Source organism: Sparus aurata, chromosome 15 (assembly GCF_900880675.1).
Source record: "Sparus aurata chromosome 15, fSpaAur1.1, whole genome shotgun sequence".
Taxonomy (NCBI): Eukaryota; Metazoa; Chordata; class Actinopteri; order Spariformes; family Sparidae; genus Sparus; species Sparus aurata.
Window position 1 is genome coordinate 16,015,156 of NC_044201.1, and position 26,261 is coordinate 16,041,416.

Here is a 26,261-nt window from a genome sequence, read left to right on the forward strand (position 1 = left end):
AGGCCTATAATTATCGTTTTTTATCATTTAATGAGAACAGGTCATATATTTTTGTTTACATCCTTGTGGTTCTAAGTTTCAATAGTCCATTGCTTAAGTTAACAATTAATGGAAATATTCACAACACTTGTAAAAAGGAATCAGCCTATAATCATTGTCCATCTCGTTGCTTTCAAAACAAATCTTGTGTATTTGTGTCATTCTTTCTTTCCTGTGTTATTAAATGTTCTGCATCCATCCAGTAGACAAGGCCTATATTTTGGGTATATGCAATGAGATATCAAATGGTATCCAGTTTCACTGGGTGATCCACAGACACCACTGGATATTCAGCCTCCCCAATTCATGTTTCAGTGTATTTACTATTCCCAAAGAAGAATCTATTACTTTTCGTAGTGATTTCTTTATTGAAGAGTAAATTTATAAACGCGATCATATAGTTATGCCATCACATTCTTTGTGTTATTTTTGTGTCAATAATTAGGACAACACTTAATTATACCTTTTGCAAGTTTAAGATTTTTTCACAAAGGGAAGAGTGTAATCAGAGAATTTCTAACATGTTTTTATTGAAACATTTTAAGATTAAAATCTTTTTATTTTTGGATCAGTTGTGTGAATTTCTCACAATTAATATATCCACAGCTGAGTGCGCAGGTCAGAGCTTGAAACCACCTGACACTCCACACTCAGGCCATCGTAGTCGATATCAGAGTGAATGACACAACGCAATTTTCATAAAACATGGCAGACAATTTGCCGTGTTCCAGCCACTTTAACTTTATTTGTTTAACTCAAATCCGCTGTTGTGTTCGCATGTGTCAGCCCTGGCTTCACTGAAGAATTGATAATCTACCGTATTGAATTACAGTCCGATCTGGGTTCCACTATTTTTGCCTATTCTAATATGGCGCTGTAAAAGCCGAGGTTTGTTTTTCATGGGTGCAAAGTATGTTTAAGTGCATTAACCGAACGGCCCAGTTTGCGAGATATCTCCAGTCAGCAGGCAACGGTTTCTATCTTAACCAAGATTTCAGGTACGTGTCTTCGGCCAAATGTCATAATTTTTGTTAAAAATAATTGCGTTATTTTCTAACCATACGACAGGCTAGCTAGCTAACAAGCCGGGCCCTTAAAGCCGGTTTGTTGATCTAAGTTAAGCTCCCTAGCAAGACCGAAAGTGTTAGCTTTGCTGCTACTTAAGGTGGTGGCTAATACGGTTAATGTGTGGAGCTTCTTTTTAACTGGAAAATTGTAAAGCACTTTACAACAGCGGTGTGTTAAAGGTAACAAATTAATTAGACACACTGCCATTTGGCAGCTCTCGTTTTTGTAGCTTTGGTTGCTAATTTAGCAAGCTAACGCTATTCTACCTTCCTTCTGTCCGTGGGATTATTATATGTCCTCTAACGAGTACCGCTAGCCAACCACTGCTGTACCACGGCAATTATATTTATGTTTCCAGATATTTGCCTGTCAGTGAACTGTTCATCACGAAAGTATTTTTCTTTATGGTTATTATTTAACGGGCTAACTGGTACTTTGCTCCATAAAGGAGGGACGTAACCGGCACAGCAAAGTAGCAGTTCAAGCCCTTATCCAAGTTCTAAACAGGTTTGTTGGTTATACTTCCATTTAAAATATACTTAGTTTTTCGAGTGAAATCGTAATACGATTTAATAATTCCGAAAGTGGTCTAGTCAAATCAAACCAACCCAGCAGCTGTCATACTGACGTTAAGCACCAGGTGCATTTAATTGCTGTAGAGTCTGAGTGAATTGATTGAGGCATCCGTTAAACCTATGCATGACCTCAAAGAGCTGTTTTATGTACTGTGCTTGAACTCTATCGTGTTAGTCTTGATATACACAATGTCACTTGTTATTTTCATCCCCAAATCATCTTGTGCCCTGCCAAAAAGTGATGCATTTGCCCTCAGTGCTGAAGTCTCTGAACACAGCAGGTCAGTCTCATTTGCTAACTGCACTAAACTGACTGTGAATCTGATTCCCTTTACTGCAGGCTGGTGTCATCCTTGCCACTCAGAATGACTGATCCGGCTGTGAACAGGGTGGTTAGTGAAATAATTCGCTCTCCCGAGGACAAGCGGGTCTACAGGGGCCTGGAGTTTACCAATGGCTTGAAGGCAATGCTCATCAGTGACCCAACAACAGACAAATCCTCAGCTGCTTTGGATGTGCACATAGGTGAATGTCTTCAAGTCTTTCATCACTATTGTTTTGCCAGGTAGTCTTGTATCACACACCCTTATAACACAACTAAACAAAGCAGTTGGGAAAAGATATGTAACTATTCAATGCCTTGTATGCTATGGAAGCAATCCATATTGTAGTTAAACATGTAGAAAAAAAGTCTGCTTGAGTAACATATTCATCCTGCGCTCAGGGTAAACGGCTCTCTGTTATAAAGTATACTTGTTTAATCCAGTAAACATGATATTGCTGTCAATCAATCTGGTAAAGTTTTATCAATACCAGGATATAATATCAGTATTAATATAATGATTGATATGTTTGATTGTTTTTGTTTTTTTTTTTACTTTTTTTGATTAAAAAGACATTGCACACATACCAACACATTTATTATAATAATATTTTTGAAAATCCTTTTGTAGAAAGGTTTTTTTATAGCTTTGGTATTTTCAATGCTATTAAAATGGGATCATATCATTTTAAACAAAAGCATTGAATAAGTATCGAAGTGTTAATACTTTTGACAACCGTACAACCTGGCTTGTTGTGACTTGATTAAACAGTAGTCGATTACATTCACTGTAGATAAGGAAGTTATCATAAAAAGCATTACCAAGTTTTGTGAGGGCAAATCAAATTTTATCCATGAAGTGACTCAGAAAGAGGCTGAACTGCAGAGAAAGTGAAAATGAGGGCAAATTAGTATCACAAAAAAGTCTTGACGAAGTCATTAACTGTAGAAGCTTTTCCAGCTTGCTTTTAATTATTTGAATATTATTGTTAAGATACAGTTTTTGTGTGTTGATTAAAACCATTGCTTAACTAACACGTTAACTATGAAATTCTGTGTTTTATAAATGTAGACGCTGTCTGGGATTATTTACCCTTTCTTCACTTTTTGCTTTCCTCCCCAGTCTGGCGAATCAATCTTGTAGACACTGAAAAGTGCAAATGTCGTATCTGTGAATTGATCTGTTAGCTGCAGCTTGATCAATTGACTTTTTGTGGCTATTTTTCTTAAATTCACAGGATCATTATCGGACCCGGGGAACATCTCGGGCCTGGCACACTTTTGTGAGCACATGCTGTTCCTAGGAACAAAGAAGTACCCCAAGGAGAATGAGTACAGCCAGTTTCTCAGTGAGCACGCAGGCAGCTCCAATGCCTTCACCAGCGGAGAGCATACCAACTATTACTTCGACGTGTCCCATGAGCACTTGCAAGGAGCATTAGATAGGTACTTTCCTATTCATTTAATGGGATTCATTTTGCTCTGTACTAATAGTAGTTTGTCTCATATCTCAGGTACATCTTTGGTGTTTCCTGTATTTCTTGTTTGTCTTTTGGGTGTGCTTGGCTGTATTCATTTATGTTCACTCTTATATGACTTGGTTGAAATGGCCTGACATTAACTACTGAACAGGCATATTCATCATAGTCATATTCATTCAACTAGTCTCTGATATTTTAATCTTTAATACACCCCAGCTGTTAAAACTTTGAGCCTTTGTCATAGGCTCAAGATATCTTTGATAAATGAAGAAATACTGCATGTCATCTCTCTTCTTAAGTGGTTGTTTGGTTATCCATATACAGTGTTCCCCTTGGGAGTCCAGGTGTTAATCCAAGTGAGCTGCCAGCTCGTTGTCTGTCCGTCTTTGGTTACCAGATGCAGCTTCATTGTGCTTTTCTGTAGCCACCAGCAGAGTCTCCCCCCCAAGCACAGGGTGAGACTGTTGTCTTCATCATTGCAGGGGGCTCTGCTCACGTGTCAGATGTGCTAGTTTGGAGAGGACAGTCGGGCAGGGTCAGAACCTATTGAGATGAGCTTACCTACTTATAAATGAATGATAGTCTAGCAAGCACCTGTTTATGTGTCATAGGCTAATTGTTCCCCTGCGCCGGTGAATTGTGAAGGCCATCTGGACTGTAGTGACAGTGCAGAGTGTGTTGAAATATTGATGATGTTGCCTCTTTGAAAGTAGAAGAGCAGCATGTCTGAGCATATCGTGTGTGTCATTCGCTGGCCCTATTAACTTAACCATACTCTTGCTGTAATAATTAGAATCAATGTATTTCTATATCACTTTCTCAGAAATTAGCACATTTGCCGATTTATAATCAAATAGCTTAGACTTTTTCTCGACCCACCATTTTGTTGTCCCTCATATTATAATAACATTTCAGTACAAAGGGTCAAGGTGTGACAGTTTGGCAGTAGCACTTTATTGGTCTAAAGAACCAGTTGCTGTGACAGGGGGGATTTTTTTTTTTTAAACTGGTTCAATGCCTGACCTTGGGCATAGCTTTGAAAACATTCAAATGTTGTGTCTTGTTATTTCCTTATTTGCATGGCAGTTGCTCTCACTTTGAACATATGCAAATGGTTTTCATCATGGCTCCTTTTGTGTGTGTACAAATGGTCCTGCACACACAAAACCTGCTTTTAACCCAGAACTGAAAGGGCAAAAATCTTAAAATATTGAAAATTACACTGCCATGTAGGTAGTTTTATTATGCATAGTGACCTATACTGTTGTTCCTTGAATATCTGTAGGTTTGCCCAATTCTTCCTGTGCCCATTATTTGATGAGAGCTGTAAGGACCGGGAGGTGAATGCTGTAGATTCTGAGCACGAGAAGAACCTGATGAATGATGCCTGGAGGCTGTTTCAGCTGGAGAAGGCGACTGGCAACCCGAACCACCCCTTCAGTAAATTTGGAACAGGTAGAAAATCTCCAGATGCCACTGATGCTGTTATCCATTCTGACTTTCTGCCTCCATCTGTCTCTCATGGTGTGGAAGAACACTGAACACCACTGGAATAACAAGCATAATAACCCACTAGATATTCAAACAGAAGGCCCTGTATAAGGGAGACAATCTGATCATGTCCATTTTGGGCAAGTCTGTTGGTCAAATTGCATATTAGTCAAATTGCACAGCGTTTAAAGACATCTATTTTGAACAACAGAAATTTAAATATTACGGACTGTGACGGTGACTTCATCATATTGAATATTATGAGATATTAGGCAGAATAAGTTCCCTGCTTTATCTGCATTTTCAAGCAAAAGGATAATGTTCTATAGTGCTATAGATAAAAGTAATGATTTGTGATGTTTGTGATGTTTTTAACAATTTATGACTCCTAACTATCAAGATTCTCTCAACTGATGTACATGTTATGGAGGAGAGTATCTCACAGCATCAAGGGAGTTTGTTCTCTGTGCCAGTGAATTCCCAGATCAGAGTGACATAGACTTGGACCAGCTCCAAGCTCAAAATAGCCACCTGATGGCAGTCTTGAATTGTATAATCGTTATTCCAGTTAAGAATAGAAGAGGATCAGACAGACCTGAAAGTCATGACCTGTTAGCAGACCAACATAATCTTCTGAGGATTGATGCTTTGTTATTCTGTCTAAGTCTCAACAAACCTTGGTAACTGGCTCTTCACACACCTCAGAAGTGCACAATGTAAGCAGCACTGGTATTTTAGATATGGCAGTATGCAGATTGTTCATATATCTGACTGGCTACTGTTTCTGAGCCATTATAAACTGATTTTATAAAAATGGGCATATTGTGTTAGACTCACAAAGTTTAATAGTTTGTTTTCTCAAAGTCCATGCTGATGTATTTTTCCTTTGGCTCCCAAACAAACCACATTGCTTGTTTAAAATTAATATTCACTGTCCAAATGCAATTACAAAGATTGATCATGAAATTTGTACTCTTTTCATGGAGAAGTTGTAGAATTATATATATTTTCAAAAACAGAAAGAAAAAAGCACTTCTTCACAACTTGTGTTTTATTTCTCTTAAAGGTAACAAATTGACCCTTGAGACCCGGCCGTCTAAAGATGGGATTGACATCCGTCAGGAGCTCCTGCAGTTTCACTCTACATACTACTCCTCCAACCTCATGGGACTCTGTGTGTTGGGAAGAGGTAAGAGTTAAGCTCTCACAAATGTGGGCTCAAAATATTTACGCAACTTGTCAAACCCCTTTTTACTGTCAATTTCTCAAGATAACAAACAGGAACAGACAATGCAAGTCATGTGTGACTCGGTGTACAGAGTCTAAAACATTGTGTTTCAAGTTATTTGTATACGTTATTACATAAAACGTCAACAGATCAAATAATTTGTGATGCTTTACCTTTGGTGTAATTGTGAAGACAGTGTAGCTTCATTGTATTTCTGATTGGGATTTTCTGAAAGGTTAGTCAGTATGACCTCCACCTCCCCTTTTTCCCTTGGCCTGTTTGTCTTTAGTTTTGCTAACATGGTGGAGTTAATTGATTTCATTGATTAAAGAAAAATAAATCTTACAATTGGCCTTTTACTTCTTTGAACCTTTGTGATGCTATGTCATTGTGACAGACCTCTGCTTCCTTTGTGGCAAGACCAGCACTGTCTTCCTGTTTTTCCAACCATAAGAGTGTTTGTCTTAAAGGACAGTTACAATTTCCCAATAAACTGAAGCAAATATTACATTTGTTAAAATAAATCCAGGTGGGTTTGTGAAAGATGGGCTTACATTTTTATGGTTTTTATTGGTTTTAAAACCAATATCTTACAATTTTATTGATGTTAGGGTGCCATTTACCACCAATATTTATTTTTATGTTAAAGTTATTTAAGTGAATAATTTTGTCAACCCTCTTGTATACAGTGTTTCTTTGTAAAGGTCTTATTAAAGTAGGCTGAATTGTATATTGTGCCAAGCCTTGAATTGTACTAGTTCTGACAGAACTGCTCACAAGCACATCCTTACATGATCATTGATTCCAAGTGACTCTCAATTGGTCAGTTATGCTAAATGTAAAGTGAGCTTTCTTCTGTATTTATTGGTCAAAACAGCATGGGAATTGAACAGTGGTGTGCATACTGAAAAGTATTCATCAGTGATTAAAGTTGATTGGTTTAGTTGGTTTACAGTTTACTAGTTGAGTGTAGAGGTCCAGTTATTATAATGAGTTAAACACTTAAGTTCATTTGGTTGTCTTAGTACTCATATGAACAACTTCTTGTGTAATAACTTTAAAGTGAGTCTAAGCTGATTTTGCAATACATTTATAAACTTTTTTTTTTTTTTTTTCTCTTTACTTACAGAATCATTAGATGAGTTGACCTCCATGGTGGTGAAGCTATTTGGAGAAGTGGAGAACAAGAATGTGCCTATCCCAGAATTTCCTGAGCATCCATTCCAGGAAGAACACCTCAGGGTGAGCCAGTTACTTATCTTACCTGCATTTCTCACACCTCATCGTACACTTTTACAGCAGTATAAAATCATAAGCCAGTTTTTTAATGAGATGCAATTTATTAATTTATTTGTTATATGTAATTATTTAACAAGTAACAACAATTTCTTTTTGTCTGTTTTGTTCTCTCACAGCAATTCTACAAAGTTGTGCCCATTAAAGACATCAGGAACCTGTATGTAACTTTCCCCATCCCGGACCTGCAGAAGTACTACAAATCTAACCCAGGACATTATCTGGGACATTTGATTGGTCACGAGGGACCTGGAAGTTTGTTATCTGAGCTAAAATCTAAAGGTAGGACATAAAGTGAAGCCCCCATAAAGTGAAAAACAAGCTTTAAGTATATGTATAACGTTTATTATTTTTAAGGCTGGGTCAACACACTTGTTGGAGGGCAAAAAGAAGGAGCCAAAGGATTCATGTTCTTCATCATCAATGTGGACCTGACCGAGGAGGGCCTTCGTAAGTAGAACATGTACTGGAGTTCATTCACCATCTGCTAATGTGCTTTGCATGTGATTACTCCCCGCTGTGGTCAGATTTGTGTATGTGTGAGGAAATTAAATGAAAACGTGTGTCACTGCAGTGCACGTTGAGGACATCATCTTCCACATGTTCCAGTACATCCAGACACTGCGCACTGAGGGACCGCAGGAATGGGTGTTTGATGAGTGCAAGGTAATAAATGTTGTGTTGTCAGCCAGAGGGGCAGGAAAAATGTGACCTACATATTCCTGGTTAGTGAATGAACTAATAGAGTAACTCTGACAGAATAGACTGATGGGTTTAAACCTGCACATTATTTTGACAGTCTTTTTTGCTGAAAGTAGCCAAGTCAAATGAAGCTGGAGAGTATTTATATTCTATGCTACCATCTAAAATTTACAAAAACAATTTCTCTAATGGATTAGAATAACATGTGTATTGAATTTTTTTATTTTTATTTTTTTAAGATTTTTTGTGGCATAGACACCTTTTTTTTAGCAGTAGACAGAGAGGAAACATGGGAGAAAGAGGGGGAGGTGACATGCAGCAAAGGACCTCCGGCTGGAATCGAACCAGGGTCGGCTGCGTTTTATGGCATGCGCTCTAACCACTCGACCACCTGCGCGCCATGTGTATTGAATTTTGGGAAGTTTCACTCTCTAGAGTCTGGCTGTAAATGTATGTCCATGTGTTAATTGGATCCACCTGTCTCTCTCTCTCTGTAGGATTTAAACAAAGTGGCCTTCAGGTTCAAGGACAAGGAGCGACCCCGTGGCTACACCTCTAAAGTTGCTGGTTTATTACACGTAGGTCCCCCCTCCATCTGCAAAGGTTGTTTCCAGGGAGACACGGTGCAGCTCATTGTGTCTCTGCCTGCTGTCGTCATCAGGCTACCTTCTGCTGCTGTTGATTCTGTATTGAGGGAATTGAGATTTTGCAGAGGCACAGTTAGAAAATTAGGAAGTCATGTTCCACAGATAATGTTTGTCTGTCGCAGCCAGCCTCAATGTCTTAAGTACATACTGCTTATTTTCTTATCATCAACAGTTTAAAATAACAATCAAAGCCTGAAAACTGATATGTCAGTCCACTCAAGTGGCAGTCAAGATTTTATTTATTTGGCCTTTGCCACAAATGTACAGAATGATTCTAACAGCTTCCTGCTCTGTGTGATTCAGTACTACCCTCTTGAAGAGGTTCTAGCAGCAGAGTACCTTTTGGAGGACTTCAGGCCAGATCTGATCGAGATGGTGCTGGATAAGTTGAGACCAGAACATGTGAGGTCAGTGTGAGAATGTCAGTCTCTGATGTCATCCATGCACGTGCCATATCAATCTTTTTATCTATTTATATTTCTGAGTATAACAGAAAACGCTAGCATTAGACTAAGACAGTAAATAATAAATTTAATAAATTTAATAAATTCGTACACGTGTCAACAGCGTTTTAGGTCAATAAGAGGGGCCTCTTAGGAAACTACCATGGTGAAGATATTCAGAAACTTCGTTTTTAGTGTTTACGTCTTAAGTAAAAATAATTCATAGCATTTTCTGTAAAAATGCAACCAACCAGAATATACAATCTGCACTTACACTGGCACAAGCATACCAAGGGTATTAATGAATGTGTTTTCAGGTGTGTTGGTACGGACGAAGATTATTTCTGACATGGTCATAACAGGCTTGTCTGGATTGAGATTGTTTTTGTTTTAAAACTTAACCTGTGTATGTGTGGACTAGGCTGTAATGTGTGTATTTGTGCACAACACAATAGATCCTCAGGGGGTTTGCTGCATCTGTATAACTGGCATCTGTGATAGATAATAAGAGGATGAGGAGGATGATGATGAGGAGGAGGAGGAGGAGGAGGAGGAAGAAGAGGATGATGATGATGATGATGATGATGATGATGATAAAATCAGATAATAAATCATTTTTGTTGTTTGCCATTGCGACAAAGTTCTGTTGGTCTGCTTTTGATATTTGAATGAAATGACTTTCAATTTTGTGCCTTGGAAAAAAAATGCCAGACAATTTCACAGATTTGATTATCTCTGTAGCCTCAGAGGTTCAGTTTGTAATACCAGGAGAGGGATGTGTGTGCTCAGGAATACATTATAAAGTTTTGCTGTCTGCATTGGAATGCTAGTAGTCTCACAGGATTTTTGTTTAAACAACTTGGCCAATATGAAATGTTTTCTAGCTCGTTATACATGTCCCATGTTGTATAACGATATTGGCCTGTCAGATACTATTTTGTGTTAAAGTAGAGTTATGGGCCTTAATATTGTCTGTTGTCACCCTAGGTGATTAGCTTAAATGATATTGGTAAACCTTATAGCTTAATTGATGTCATTTGTTAAGTTGAAGAGGTTCAGCAATGTCAGTAGAATGAGGCTATTTCTGTTTGACTGTTTATATGCAATTCATAATCTACTATGTGAGAATTATCTGACTTCTGAGGGGGAATAGCACAATCTTCTCTGTTTCAGCCCACCTTCGAGGTCTTACTTAGTGTATCTTTAACACTCACTCATTTTATGGGATGCTACTTGTGTCAAGCAAAGTGCAGACTTCTAACTGGTCCATCCCTTAATGCTTACCAAAGATGAGATTGCATGCCCTCATTGGCTGACCCGCGCAGTCTGCATGCCAGTCTCTTCCTTTACTGAAGTGGCTATTTAACCTTGGGGATTTGCCAAAGTTACTTTGAATTCACAACTGTGTTTCCTTGCGTATCAGTCTTCAGTAAGTGAAGTCATAGCAAGTGGGTTTGCATCATTGAAGGCCTAGAAACTTCAGTCATACACATTGTTCTTACACTGAGTTCTAGTTGTTTTTTCAACAAACAGGAACCTACCTGACACTGTGATTTAATAAGTGTTAAGGGACCAGTAAATTGCACTCTAAATGCAGCAGTCTGGCCATGCATAGGAATTCTAAACATGGCTCATTGGTTAGAAGGCAGACATGTTGATGGATCTCCGCTGCCTCAAATGTGATCCAATGCTAATAGAAAAGCACTCATATTTCATCTTGTCCTGTGGTTACAGACTCAGAGTACCTAATCAGTTCTGACAGAGAAGTTTTGTAATGTATTCATGTGATGTGACGGTCATTTTTTTTTCTCCAGAGTTGCAGTGGTGTCAAAGTCATTTGAAGGGCAAACCGACAAGACAGAAGAGTGGTACGGCACACAGTACAAACAGGAGGCCATCAGTGACGAGACAATTGAGGTGAATCACTGCAGTCACAGTGATCCACTCAAATGACATGCAACACATCAGTAGTCCTTTTTTTCTGCTTTGTGATGAAATGCACCGCTTGCTCACTGTACTCCTGTGTTTCAGAAATGGGCCAGTGCAGATGTGAACGGCAAGTTCAAGTTACCCATGAAAAATGAGTTCATCCCGACCAACTTTGAGATCTACCCTCTTGAGAAAGACTCTCCATCAGTCCCCACTTCAATCAAGGCAAGTGTTTTTGCTGTGCAGCTCTATCATCAAAGTATTTTCACTCTTCATTTACCAACTGCACTGGACAATCCCTCCATGCATATTGTCGAAAACTTCTGTTATGCTTTCATATAAGGTATTGTGACTGAGACATAAAGCATTTAGTACTCTTGTTACCATTGTGTTACGATCAGAGGCACTGTGCCGTTAACAAAAGTGCACATGTTCTGTTCTCTGAAGGAAAGACTGAATAAAAGCCTCTGTGCCTTTTCTGCCTTATTGTTAAAAGAACATATGCTAATCTGATATCAAAGTAAAGTTGTTTAATTTATGTTGAACATTAGCTGCTTGTGGTGTATAGCTGAAGTGTGCCTCTGTTGGCATTTCCAGGGACTGCAAACGACTATCTTTGTGCAGAATTGACTTCTAATGAAATGACAATAAAAGCTGCCTGTGTGTTCATTTCTTCCAGGACACTGCTATGAGCAAGGTGTGGTTCAAGCAGGATGATAAGTTCTTCCTGCCCAAGGCATGCCTGAACTTTGAGTTCTTCAGGTGCGTAACTAGCTCTGAACCACTGGTTCTTTAGACACATGATCCTACTCAGTAAATCAATAAAAGGAGCTGAAGGAAATTAATTTTTCATGAACAGCAGCTTAACTTTACAACGCCAGCAGCATATCAAGTCAGACCAGACCAGATCAGAATAGACCTCTCTCACCTCTCAGATGAAGGCCAGAATAGGAATGTAGGAAAAAAGCAAATCTCAAAACTATGGCCTCTTAGATAACACTATATTCTAGATCTACTGGAAGCTGAACATTTGATCTTTTTATAAGGCATTTCCAGGGCTGAACAATTCATCAAAACTTTATACAACTGCAATTCTGCCAAGCACTGTAGTGCTGAATAGACACCCTGGTCCACACATCATACAAATCTTTCTCCAGTTGTAAGAACACATGTTTGTTTGGTACAGACTCCAACACAGGATTTTCTTAGGAATATGTTCACAGTTGCAAACATCAAAATAATCCAAAGATGGAAAAAAAAACGAGCACCTGCTTGTTTGTTCCAGTGTTGCTATAATTTACTAGGAGGCCATAAGAACTTTGGAGGCTTTTCAAGTGTATGTCACACAGAAGATACGACTATATAAGCTGTGACAGACTGGGACAGTTGATTTAGTCAACAACTTAAGCACACACAGATAATTCTGGGTGGGACTATAATTCAACTCTATTGGAAGGTTGTAATAAACATGTCAGATACCAAACGTCCGGTATTTGATTGTTTGTGGTGAACATCTCGGCGGTTACAGCTCTAGTACCTAAAATGAATTGTTATTTAGTGTGTATCATGTACAGTATGATACTGGTAGTCCTTTCAGCTCCTATGATGTAGAGACCCATATCTCTACACTCTGTTTCTATGCTGTGTTTGATGACTGCCATTTTCTCTACAGCCCGTTTGCTTATGTGGACCCATTGCATTGTAACATGGCATATTTATACCTGGAGCTCCTCAAGGACTCCCTCAACGAGTATGCATATGCAGCCGAGCTAGCTGGGTTGAACTATGACCTCCAAAATACCGTCTATGGGATGTATGTAAGTATTCACTCCCCATCGCCCTCATGCTGCATCCCAAACTTTTACATCCCAGACCTTTTTATCATCCTCAGATGTGGCTACTGTGGCTCAGCCAGGCCTGGGTTGACAGGTAATTTTAAGCCATCTGTATGGGCAGAATGGAAGGTTTGTACTGTCAAAAGAGTTGACAATTTGACTTTATCCCCACCCTCACAGTTTTTTTTTAAAAAAAAAAGGGAAGTTTTGGCAAAAAATCTTCCGACCCAGACCTGGCTGGTCTAGCCTCTGTTCCACCTGCATCTTCCTCTTCATTCTTTATCAGTCCCTTTTCCCTCTATACTCACCCAGCTACTGCGAAAACAATACCTAATGTGCTTATTTTATGTTGTCAGGCACATCGAGTCATCGTCATTCCTCTCCGTATTAGTGTTAAACGCACACCTGTACTTCACATCAGGTGAAGACGGTGATGGCACGAGTCTTTCCAAGAATAAAGCTGTCTAAAAGCTGGTCTTGAGGCTGCATATACATACTCTTCTTATCAGTCTTCTCAAACTTGCATTGTCTTGTGTTTTTTTATTTTTTTTTATTTTGACTGCCCCTCATTCCCAACAAACATGTATTTTTTTCTTTTTGTCCCCCCCCCATTTCTTCCATTAGTCGCTACCTATACGCAGATCCCCTCCACTGCAACATGACCTACTTGTTTCTCAGGTTACTGAAGGATGATTTAAGAGAGTATACATATGCAGCCCGCCTGGCCGGGCTGGTGTATGGCATAGCCTCGGGGATGAATGCCATCCTCGTAAGTAAGCCGTTTGAAGTCTGAAGGGAAGTGGGGGGTGCCAGTGAAGGGTCCACTTTGAGGCTTTGGCAGAGTGTGGAAATGGCTTGGTTTTCTACGCTCCATTTGATTAAGTGATGTGCTGTGTGTCCTGTTTGTCCAATCTGAAGGATTATCGGAAGTCTCAGCTTGCTTCTGTAGACACTAACTTAATGTGCCACTTAAAGGAGTACATTCCTCTCAAATACTTGTGTTTTGAGGGATTCTTTTTGTTAGATTTCATCAAAGAGGAAAGGTGTTCAGATTTTCCATTTTGTTTTTTCGTTTTGCCTTAAAATCTCAAAGATTAAACCTTGGTCAGAAGTTTTTGAGTAAATCAATCAAATTTACATGGGTTTTCATTTTAGGCCCTCATGTTTGTACAGTAGACACATTTAAAATTCTGTGTAGACCTTCAGTGTACAATGAACTGAACTGATATCACAGATTCACTTCCAAAATTAATTTGTGGTAACATGACTTCTGACTGATGTTATGGTTGCAATGATGTGTTTACATTGCACCAGCACAAAATATAGGTGTGTCTAATAATACATATTAAGTTAAGAAATTAAATTAAAATGTAAATGATTGTAAAAAGGAATAAGGTGCAGATAAACATTTTTAATCAGTTAAATAACAGCATGTACAACAAGAAAGTGTGCTAATCTTAATTGTTAAGATAAAGTTACAAAGTGCTGATACTGAATAAATCAACCTCAAGTATTATTTGGGTTGTCATAAAAAAACAGAAATTGATATAAAAGTTTGAAAGCCAGGAGCTGGCAAAATATGACATAATAATTTATGGAAAGTATGTTTATTAGATAACATTTGTTCTACATGCCCAGTGGGTGTTGAAATATTTGTATTCATTTTTAAAATTCACCTGCTGAATATCAGCCACACCAATGCTACTAATGAGAATTTTTAGTTGCACTTAACAGATTTTCAGGTGCATGTGGGACCAAAATAGTTACGTGTGTGTGTGGAGAATAATGGACTACATTGCATGATTTAGTTGCTCTGTATAATTACTTTTCGGCCTTTTGGCTGCTATTCTCTGGCTTCATTGTCTCTGTCTCATACAGTTCTTATATCAAAAAGCATAGGACAAGAAGAATAAAGTCAATTGATGCAGATTCTAACATATTAGGCCAAATTCTGCTGATTCTAATAAACTAATAAGTCTTTTTGATGAAAATGGGAAGGAGCAACTCATCTTTGTTTCCCCAATTTATGAAAGCAGCGCTTTTCTCAACTGCGTTGTGTGTCTCAAAGATTTAACCCAACCTACATCTGAATGAAACTGGTTTGCGGTGGTTGTGTTCTTCGCTGTCCTTTCCAGCTTTTTCACACCTGCGCTAAAACTCTGCACCCTCTATCACATGACCTACTAACCTGCATTCATTAGCTTTCTCTCACCAGTGAAATCGTGACTCTGCTGTGTCCTTAGAGACAGTCAATCAACACACTGTCCGTGTAGCTGTGTGATGGCCTGTATGAAATTGATCTGAGTCAGCAGTATAGGTGCGGCTGGCCGGGTGTTTGTCAAGGTTAATGATGTTAGGGGAGATTACTTTTAACGCGTGTCATCACAGGGACCTGGCGACATCGTTTGGGGAGGAATAGGATGAGTGTGAGAGTGTAGCCATGTAGCTGGAGGTTTTGCTGAATCATGAAGGGCCATAAGGAGTGGATGACATTGCAAAGTGGAGGCTTTAAATAACCTTGACTGTTCGTTTCCATTTTTAAAATGCTCATTTGCATCAAAAAACCATATCATCAACCACTTGGGTCTGCCTCTGACACCCTGAGAGAACACAGTGAAATGTTTGCACAGCAGGAGATGTTTAAGTGATTTTTCCTGTTATAGATCAGCCTTTTGTTTTCTTTTTAACCTTTTGGTCAATGGGAATCTTTTCTATTCCCCCCCCCTTTTTAGTCATAAACATTTCAGGCAAATATAGTGGTGCTGTTGCATATATTGTGACATTTGTTGTCGTGACGATGACTCATCCTAAGCGTGGGTGGGATGGCCTGTACTTGACAAGCATTTGGTCAGCCAGTAATTACAGTACTGAGTCACATATTATAAATAAAAAGGTCAGAACCTTCAAATCAACAAATGAAACAACGATGTGATCTTTCTGTTTGTTGATGATGTGCCACCTGTGCTCTGTCACTGTCTTCTGCAGCTGTCTGTTAAAGGTTACAATGACAAACAGCACATCCTGCTGAAGAAAATCATCGAGAAGATGGCCACCTTTGAGATAGATGAGAAGCGCTTCGACATCATCAAAGAGGCGGTAAGCTCTGACTGCAACTCCATCATCTGCACAAAGTTATGAGTCACGATCTATCGAACAAATTACATGATGCATTTTGTGCAGCAGAGCTTTAACCCTTTAACTCACCTCATAATCACCTCACCTACATAAGAGCAGTAAAGTTACACACATATTCCTGCTCTACAGTAGTTCTGACATACAGTAATACTTTTTTAAAGTAACAGTTCCAGTGTTGAAGTTGAACTGACTTCTCTCTCCCTGCAGTACATGAGGTCTTTGAATAACTTCAGAGCCGAGCAGCCTCACCAGCACGCCATGTACTACCTCCGTCTGCTAATGACTGAGGTTGCCTGGACCAAAGATGAGCTCAGAGAGGCGCTGGATGGTGAGACACTGCTCCCTATCTCTCACTCTCTTAAGTTACTTCTAGAGTCCCTGCCCTTATGCTTGGTAGCCTTTCTACTGTGAGCCAAACTGAGTTCACTGAACTACAGAGTAAATGCATTGTCAAGCTTGGGAGATGTAGCTAGTTACAAAACATACTGCTGTAAGAAATGTCACTATTCCGCAGTTTCATAGGCACAAGTTGCTGGGTTAAAGTTTTAAGGAGTTTGGCTTAGAGTCAACAACGGGCTACTCTTTCTCACTTAAGGTCTCTTCTGCTCTTGTGTTTTCCTCTTTAAATCCTCATTTGAATGCTGAGGCTGTCCTTAAGCAGATGCCTCCCTAGCTGCAGTCTTTCCTTGCTGCAGTGCCAGTCTTGAACCTGAAGGGCAGATTGTTATTTCTTTTTTTTACCACGGGGCTTACACAGACAATCCTCTGATTCACATGAGACTCAATTAACCTGCAGGGTCGAAGCCTGCAGCCCAGTCACTGGGGCCTCCAATTACCACTGCTTGCTCCCTTATCAGTGCCCTTACCCCCCTGCTGTCCCCTGTCTGCGGTCTATGAGACACTTTCAGCCCCTTCTTTCCGTGTGTGTGTGGGTTTATGTTGGTGTTGGTGTTGCTGCGGACAAACAATCATTTAAATAAATTTTGTGTATGTCCCTGTAGTGGCTTATGCTTGAATCTGGGTCAGACGTTGCTTGAATTTAGATTGGCAGGCCCATCGAGACAGACTTGATTCTTATGTGTGTGTAACTGAATGTGTAAGTGTGTTTTACCAGGCTTGCACTATTGTCTACCGTACGACCACTGTTGTCTTGTTCGTGACAGGAATACTGAACGATGAAACGGCAGTTATTCTGCTGTTCTTAACTGATTCACTCCTGATCACAGCTCTGGAAATTGCTCTGTGATTGATTGCTGTTGTCTGTGATCTGTATTCCAGATGTAACTCTCCCACGCCTCAAGGCCTTCATACCTCAGCTGTTGTCACGGTTACATATTGAAGTCCTTCTTCATGGCAACATCACCAAAGAGGTTTGTCACACTGTTTTTATTGCCAGATGAGGGAGTTTGAATTTGGTTAGCTGTACCCACAATAGTGCAGCTATCACTTGAACTTGCTCTAAGTTTTGTCAAATATGTTGATACCTCTTTCTCAGTGAATATTTCACCTTTTTTATTCTCTGACAACTTTTGATTCACCTCCAGCCATTATCTGTCACTCCGATGGTATCACAGAGGATTATTGTCAAAAAGCTCTTATGAGATCCTGCGATAAAGTCACACTTTATATGCTGTCTGAGCTGTCGCAGCAGCTGCCTTACACCATGTAATGATTACAGCATCACAGTCTGGTGGAGAGAGAATAGGAGTCACTAGCGGGAGCAATGATCCATTTTGCCATCATGGAGCTGCAGTCTTGCTCTGCAAGAACTGACCAAGTAGTTTGGTAGAAAAGTCTTAGACAACCCCGACAAAAAGTTTGGATTCTGTGTTAAACTTATGAAAACAGAATGCAATTTGCAAACAACCTGTATTTACCAACAGCAGCTATATGAAGTTTTGTTGAGCCCATGTAGTAATAAACCTGACTGCATCCTTGCTTTTGGACCACAGAGCCTTTCGCCTTACTTTATCTGATCATTTAACTCCTAATGTAGCCTGCTCTGATTTTGCATCAAACGTTATCAATTATGTTGATAATCTACCGATAATCGTTTTTCAGGCAGCTTTCTGTTGATTTTAAGAAATTGCTTAGAATTTGTAGCCCAAGTTTCCAGTGAACGTCTTTACCTGTGGAATATTCCAAACAGGTGTTTTTGGAGCATTACATAACCTTTCCAGTCTTTTCTTGCACCTGTCCCTACTTGTTGTATTTGAGACATCAGATTCAAAATAATGAAGTTAAGGAGGTTAAACAATAAATGTATCTTCTTTCTTCTGCTTTCAATGGTGTTTTGACTATAAAACATTGATTTTTAAAAGCCATAGGTTTTCATTTTGTAACAAGATAGCTAAAACTATTACCATATGGTTTCTCTCCCTTTTATTTAAATAATGAAACATAATTCTACAGAAATCCCACTTTTTCAGATGGTTAATTGAAGCCAGTGTTAGAGTCTGACCCAGAAAACTTTTAATCCCTTCTAAGCAGTCTTCCTGCATACTAACCCCACATATTCCAAATGGATTTATAACATCTATGGCTGTGACACTGCTGAGTCTACAAACTGCAGTGAAGTTGGATGGTTGATATTTATTTTTACCACTCGGTGAATTTCTCATTAATCAAAATGAGAAAAAAAAACAGGTTTCCAAAATTTAAGCCCTGGTGGTTCTGGTTTTATCTTAGAGTTTCTGGGATAAATCTGCTACTGAGACTTTTTTCTGCTCAGGATAACCCACAGAACTATTTTCAGCTGATTTAGAAAAAAAAAAAGAAAAAAAAAAGCGAATACTGAAAAGTATCCACTGTGAGGTCTGCAAAACTATCTGAGAGACAAGTTAATGAAGGGGGAAAATACACGGTGAATATGGCATCTGAAGTTAGGTTGACTGTAATTTATAGGTTAAGGTTGAGAAAGCAATGCCTACCCAAGTGTAGCATCAATTTGCAATCCACCTTGAGGGTGAAAATTGTCCATTGTCAAGATAACTTACTTCTGCGGGGGTTGAACCAGCAGCTAATGCAGCATGGTGGGGAATGTCAGAAGCAATTCTGGGTAATGTACAGAGAAAATTACTAACTGGAATAGGAGCCAGGTTGTGGGAAAGTGTGGATAACGGAAAATAAGTAAATAATAATGTCCTGCAGAAAGCAAAATGTCAGAAGTATCTAGTCTTTTTCTGAGAGTAGAATTCTCCTTTATAAATACTGTTTTCGTAGACTCAAATGTTTTCTGTCTGTCATCTCTCTAGTCTGCTCTTGGCATGATACAAATGTTGGAGGACACGCTCATCGAGCACGCTCACACAAAGCCCCTCCTCCCGAGCCAACTGATTCGCTACAGAGAAGTTCAGGTTCCAGATGGTAGGACCTACACACACACACACACACGCGCTCAAACACACACACACACACGCGCGCGCACACACGCATTCACGCACGCACTGCAGTTAAGCACTCTTAATCATCATTTGCCAGTCATGTCCGTCTCCACAGCAACCATGCAGGAGAGTCCATGCCCAGCGCTCTTGCCCTCGTCATCAGTGACGCCGTGTTGCGTTTGTTTGGACCTGATTAAAATTCAGCATCATTTCCCACTGAGGAACATAATAGTCACTCAGTGGAAATGGACGTCACTGGGCAAAATATGTACACACCTTCCCATCAGCTCGAAGACAAACGCACACACGCCAAGCAAAGCACCTGCGCTGCCTTTTTGATTACATTAGCGGGGTCGAATGATGTGGAGAGGAAAACCAGAGCTGCACACGGCCACCTGGAGACATCCTGTGTCTCATCGAGGGATTTTCCAGGCCTGGCTCCAGACTGTCAGTCAGACATAGAGCAGGATCGCTGCAGGAGGACGTAAAAGGATGTAAACACAATTTTTGCTTGCAGCGTGACTGACTGGCTGACAGGCTATCCAAGAAACACGTTATTATTCTCATAGCTGAAAGCTTTAGAGCGGATACTTCACATAAATCTGTCCAGTTACTCATTCGGCTTTGTTAAAAGCACCATGGTATCCATATGCAATCAGAATAATAGACTATTTTCATTGCCTGCAATTACTCTCAAATTGACTGACAAGCTCTTTAATACAAGAAGGCACACTGAAAAACAACTACATCTACAGCCAAAGTTGTTGTTTCTGTATAACCTGAAAAACTGGCTTACCTGTCATTCATATGGGCAAAAATGATGAATTGGGCATTAAAGCCGTAAAATGTGCAATTAGCCATTGTGTAAGAAAAAATGCATTTCCATCTCTAAGTCTGCGGTATTTAATCTGTCACGGTTGTTCTGAGTTGACTGAAAGCTAGCTAATACCACACTGTCAGCCTGAGGTTTAACGTGCTGGGACAGAACAAAATACACAATGTGCACACTTCTCATTAGGGCTGTGATTAATCAAGGAGCTTATCTGCCTAAAAAAGTTTCTTTTTATTTAAATTTAATAAAACTTCTGTTGTGCCGAGATTAATGCCAGGTGAGATTTTGAGGATTGTGGACATGACAGTCCCTGAGCGTGGAGCCAAAGAGCCCCGTCAGCATGTACATAAAGGTGCCTGCATTACCCAGCCTCAACCTGTCCTCCACTCAAACTGAGCTTGATCACAATGGACTCAAACAAACTGAAGCTGAGCTAAACAGGATCCAGTTTTCTATCTGCTACAATGGATGGCTCCTCTCGATGTTCTGTGCCAAAGAGAATTTAAAGCACAGACGAAAGGCAAGAGGAGACCAAATTGGAACCACTCAGCAAAAAAATCACAATGTTGGCATCCAGCGGGATGTCTCCGCCTTTCTGGAGAGTGTCACCGCTGTCCTCTGTGTGAACTTTCCTGTTTCACTGTATGTCCATGCCTTAAGCAAAGTGCTTAGGAATAAGAATCGCTCACCAGTTTTTCAGCAGCCGGTACTTAGGCAGCGTTGATGTTTTTGAAACACCGGATTGTGCATACAGATTTCATCATTGAAAGTGGATTATATAGAGGTGTACAGCAAGGTCGGGGAAATTCAGTTCTATGCTTATACATCAGAAGTGGTGGATTTTCGGTAAATAAACAAATTATACTTTTCAGGTTCATACTTTTATTCAAGGTGTCCACTAGAAATTGTTTACATGCTTTAATGTTTAAAAAACACATTAATTTTCCGCTTTCCATTGCTGCAAAACCTCTTTCTATAATATGAGAAGTGAAACTACCTCAGCTGGTCTTTGCCATCATATCTCGGTACAGACCTGTCATATTTGACAGAACCTTTCAGCTTTTACAGGCTTTGTAATCCAAATGAAATCTGCACACACATCGACAATAAATGTAAATGCTTATGTTATCATTCTGGCTTGCATTACTTGTTCCATATATTCATAATGCATGTCTGCTTCCTCAGTTGTGTTATTGCTTTTAGTCTTTAATATTTTTCCAGGCCCAGGTCAGGAGCTCAGACTTTTCTCTCTGCTTGCACATCCAGGGGAATATATATACTTTGTTTGTTTTATGTACTGTAAATCATACAAACATTGTTCTGTCCCTCTCAGGTGGCTGGTATGTTTACCAGCAGAGGAACGAGGTACACAACAACTGCGGCATTGAGATCTACTATCAGACAGACATGCAGACCACCCACGACAACATGCTGCTGGAGCTGTTCTGTCAGATAATTTCTGAGCCATGCTTCAACACACTGAGAACCAAAGAACAGCTGGGTATGCCCACTAAACACAAACAGAGGATGTAGAACACATTGTGTGGACCATCTTCCAACACTGTTTTCAATATTCTCTATATTAAGCCTAAACTCCGGTAGTTGTATTTATGTTTTGCACTAAGTGGTGAATATTTATCTTGGGATTTGGCCCATTGTTAAGGAGTGTTATGCAGATTTAATTTGAATGTAGTAGTTAGACTCTACTTTATAAAGACCAGAAAGAGATGTTTCTAAGGCACTGTCAGCCAAGATGATGTTTAATAACTTGTGGAATGAAGTGACCGAGTCTCTGAAGCCCATTTCCTTGGAAGTAGTGCTCTAATAATATTGCCTTACTTAAGATTAATTACAGAGTAGAAGAAGAAAAATGTTTTTGAAACCACATAAAAATCTGAAGTGAAGGAGTTTATTATTGTAAAGGTAAGGTTCCCTGTCTGTCCTGTGTCCTGATCCGTCACATGTCTTCCTCTCTCCAAACCCCCCAGGCTACATTGTGTTCAGTGGGCCCCGGCGGGCCAATGGAGTGCAAGGCCTGCGCTTCATCATCCAGTCGGAGAAGGCGCCTCACTACCTCGAGAGTCGAGTGGAGGCTTTCCTCTGCACCATGGAGAAGGCTGTAGAGGAGATGAATGAGGAAGCCTTCCAGAAACACATCCAGGCGCTTGCCATCCGCCGCCTGGACAAGCCCAAGAAGCTGTCTGCTGAGTGTGCCAAGTACTGGGGAGAGATCATCTCTCAGCAGTATAATTTCGACAGAGGTGAGGCCTCCAAACTGTCCTCTTCACCTCACTGCTAACTCCTAATTATGTGTAGTAAATATAGTAAATATATTCCAGAACCCTTTCTGATCTGCCAGCTATTATAAACAGCTTGTGTTAAAGTCAAATAGGACTTCTTGAGAGTTATCAATATTTCGTTCAGTCCCAGAGGTGAGCAGGATGTTGCTTAGAGCTGCACAAATTTGGATCAATTAAAGCCTGAAATAATCTGCAGCTGTAGCACACCTCTCTTTTGCAGCACTCTCCTGAGTGCCATAATGGATTGTAATGGGCCTGATTCACTGGTAATCTGCCTAAAGCCCAGAGAGAGTGATGGCAACACTGAAAGGCTGCCAAGGGAGTGGTGGTGATTACTGATACTAGCAGCGTTAGTGGAGGAGGGGAGTCGGGAGAGCAAGCAGCTAACGTGCTCAACACCAAGGGCACAGAATAACATACAACACACACCATTAGTCAGTACTTACACACAGTCTGCTCCATGGGCTAACTGTGCCACACAGCTGCTGTTAGTTAATTGTTTCTCTTTGCTTGATTCGGTTATTGTTGGTGACATTCTGTGCAAAAAGATGCTTATTAAATATGGTGTAATTTGGTATTCATATTTGGTAGCTCAACCTCAGATATCAGCAATTGAACACTCTTGCGTAACAGTTTCTTTTTAACTCTCTGTGCTTTCAGTTGTGTTATCCACCAATAAGAACTTTTGAAAATTGACTCTGATGAATCACTGGTGTAAAGCATTTAAGACATGAACTGAAACTGCTTGCTGCCAGCAGTGGAAATGATTGATACAGTTTGGACAACAGTTGCTAGTAACTTAAAGGTGATATTTACATATTTTAGTGTGTAAATATTAATTTCTTACAACTGAGTTTTTAAATCAGTCCAGTGGATCACCTCCCCTGACAGCTGTTACACTGCCTCAGTGGTGGCACCGTAATCCTTTGGGGCAATGCTGACAGTCAAATTAAGTATACTTCAAGTTTTTTGCCACTGACAGGCTGGGGTTGTTATTCTAAGTGTCTGACAACATAATGGGAAGGATTCTTACAGAGAGTTACCTTTTTGTTACCTGAAACAAAGAAGTAAAAGTGACTCAGACGTTTGCAGGGTGAGTTGTCACAGTTGTTGCCTCATCTATAGTCAAAAGCAGTTAAATATTCAGCCATGAATTTGGAAATAAATTCTTGCTGGCAATTCAAGGTAAACTCCACAAACTCTTTTCTTCAACTATGACTCACGTTTTCACCATCGCCCTCCTGTAACGACAACTCACCACACGTAAGATTTTTAGTTTAGATTACTTTTTAGTGAGACTACTCCTAGAACAAGACCTATTGTTTCTGGTTCCTGGAAGGATCTTGCCCAAAAATGCCCGTCTCTGTATGAATTGTTTCTGTAATGCTGTCTGATACTTGGAGTAGCAAAGGCCTTTAGTGGTTGTAACATTGAGTGATTAAAAAAACCTTTGGTCAGTAGGAATCATTGACAAATCAAAACATGTAAACATAATGGTCCAGGTTTTAGAATGCTGTAATTTCCCTTTAAATCCCTTTAACACAACACTATCAGGGTTAAGATGTACATTTTGTGCAGGCCAGCCCCTCTTTGAAATGCTCTTCTTGGGCTTTGAGCACTGCAGTACTAATGTTAATGGTTTGTATTACAGATAACATTGAAGTGGCCTACCTGAAGACGTTGACTAAAGAAAACATAATGCAGTTCTACAGAGTAAGTAGTACAACTTTATGTCATATGGTTCCTCTTTTTAATAGGGCTCCACCGTGAGATTCCTGAAGTGAAAATCTTGTTCATATTCTGAATGAAGGATGTCGACTATTAGCCATTATGTTGAAAACCATCCAAGACAGACTTACAATGAGCTATGAGATCATGAAACAATGGTATATTCTACTGTAGAAGCTACAAGTCTTTATGAAGACAACCTAGGTATAAGAAAAACTTTGTTATCAGTGATGTCACGGAGAAGCACTAGACTACCCACAATCCTATTGTGCAAAGGCGACATTTCTAAATGGAACTCTTAACTGCACACACAAAAGCCATGTCAGCTAGTTGGCTACTGCTGCCACTGGAACTCGTTTACATTTACCATTAAGCAATAGTGAGTTCTCTTTCTGACATGCTGCGTTGTAGAGGGGGGGGGGAAAAGAAAATCATTACAAGTCAGGCCATGTAGTGTCTGGTAGTTGAAAGTCACTGGAAAGGAATCATTTGTAGTAGTTTATGGGATGTCCTGTCCTGCACTGCTCATCAGATGTGTATGGCCTTGATTCATCTTCTAGTTCCAGGCTTTAAATATATACATTTGACAGGGTGAGCTATTGTATTCATTTTTATTTAAATGAATATATATTTTCTCCAAATTGTAAGTAACATTAACAGATGCATTCAGACTCTGTACAGAGACACAGGATGATGGAGCTTTTTTTTGTTTGTTTTAATTAGGAGATCAGATATTTTAATCTTCACATGTTGTACTGACTGGATATTAAAACTGGTAACACCAAACAAATCTAAGCTTTAAGAATGCTAGCTCATCATTTAATATGGAAATAATCGTTAGATTTTTCTAAAATGACTCCCTGTATGAATTTAGTTCAGCCACAGTTCTGTTTGAGCAGCCTTGAATGATGACTCATTTGATCATAATTCTGGTACTTTACAGCTCTTGTTAATGCTGTATCGACAGCAGAGGTGCCATTATGAGGCAGATGCATAAATCACAACAATAAGCCCACTTTTTATGACATGCAGGAGTCATGACATTTTTCAGAGGGCTTTTAATCGTTGTTGAATGCACATTTGAACTGTCTACTGATAAATGTAATATCCACAGCTATATAATGATTTAGTTACATTCTATTGTTAAATAAGTATTCACCGCTGGAAAAATGGACTCTTTATGCAGTAGGAAAATATTTTTTTAAATATGTTGGCCACCCCTCTCTTGATGTACAGTCTGTAGTTGGAACTAAAGCCCCGGGGCCAGTGAAAGACTAAGCAGGAAGCTGTGTGTGCAGGCAACATGGGGGGAATTTTACCATTGTTCATTAGCATATACTACACACATTGTAATGACACAAATCTGGTTGAAAGCAGGCCAAGTTTCCCTTTTAATATCTCATGCCTTTGTACAGTGGCGTGACCTGAACTGAACTTTTAAGACACTGTTCACATCACTTTCATTGAGAAATGTCTTGACTTTTTGACATTAACAGCGTTAACAATTTGATCATCACAAGATTTTTAGTTGGCATTATTATTTACTTATTATATTGTATTATTATATGATATATTATACTTATTTAACAAAGAAATGGTAGTTGACCTGCATTGTGTGACAGCCACTTGGGGGTCAAAGTTCATCCTTGACCTTGGAAATGGCACGAGAAAACAGTCCAAACACGAGGTCCATTTAATAGCTGCTCTGTTGTCACGTAAGTTTAAGGACTTTATAAAGACCCATATTAGCTTAAAAGCTAAGGTTTGTACTGAAAAGAAGGACATTGAACACCTCCTGACTGCAGATGCATTACAGCTGGGTGACTC

General features: G+C 39.6%; 1 protein-coding gene across 3 annotated transcripts in view; it reads left to right on the forward strand.

Moving 5' to 3' along the window:
- The first annotated feature begins 760 nt into the window (after positions 1 to 760).
- Positions 761 to 26,261, forward strand: part of ide (insulin-degrading enzyme) — a 29,961-nt gene continuing 4,460 nt past the window's right edge. Inside the window, exons 1-23 of one of the 3 annotated variants that reach the window (XM_030442394.1) lie at positions 881 to 1,037; positions 1,556 to 1,614; positions 2,023 to 2,207; positions 3,243 to 3,450; positions 4,771 to 4,940; positions 6,043 to 6,165; positions 7,334 to 7,446; positions 7,620 to 7,782; positions 7,858 to 7,950; positions 8,075 to 8,166; positions 8,700 to 8,780; positions 9,153 to 9,256; positions 11,107 to 11,209; positions 11,324 to 11,446; positions 11,901 to 11,983; positions 12,894 to 13,038; positions 16,042 to 16,152; positions 16,399 to 16,519; positions 17,470 to 17,561; positions 19,446 to 19,557; positions 21,740 to 21,907; positions 22,395 to 22,667; positions 24,358 to 24,419. In XM_030442394.1, coding sequence (XP_030298254.1) covers positions 2,048 to 2,207; positions 3,243 to 3,450; positions 4,771 to 4,940; positions 6,043 to 6,165; positions 7,334 to 7,446; positions 7,620 to 7,782; positions 7,858 to 7,950; positions 8,075 to 8,166; positions 8,700 to 8,780; positions 9,153 to 9,256; positions 11,107 to 11,209; positions 11,324 to 11,446; positions 11,901 to 11,983; positions 12,894 to 13,038; positions 16,042 to 16,152; positions 16,399 to 16,519; positions 17,470 to 17,561; positions 19,446 to 19,557; positions 21,740 to 21,907; positions 22,395 to 22,667; positions 24,358 to 24,419 — 2,700 coding nt within the window. In that variant the 5' untranslated portion in view covers positions 881 to 1,037; positions 1,556 to 1,614; positions 2,023 to 2,047. Of the gene's footprint in view, positions 1,038 to 1,555; positions 1,615 to 2,022; positions 2,208 to 3,242; positions 3,451 to 4,770; positions 4,941 to 6,042; positions 6,166 to 7,333; positions 7,447 to 7,619; positions 7,783 to 7,857; positions 7,951 to 8,074; positions 8,167 to 8,699; positions 8,781 to 9,152; positions 9,257 to 11,106; positions 11,210 to 11,323; positions 11,447 to 11,900; positions 11,984 to 12,893; positions 13,039 to 13,680; positions 13,826 to 16,041; positions 16,153 to 16,398; positions 16,520 to 17,469; positions 17,562 to 19,445; positions 19,558 to 21,739; positions 21,908 to 22,394; positions 22,668 to 24,357; positions 24,420 to 26,261 lie in introns of all 3 variants that reach the window. The other 2 variants (XM_030442393.1, XM_030442392.1) reach the window with 2 other exon arrangements.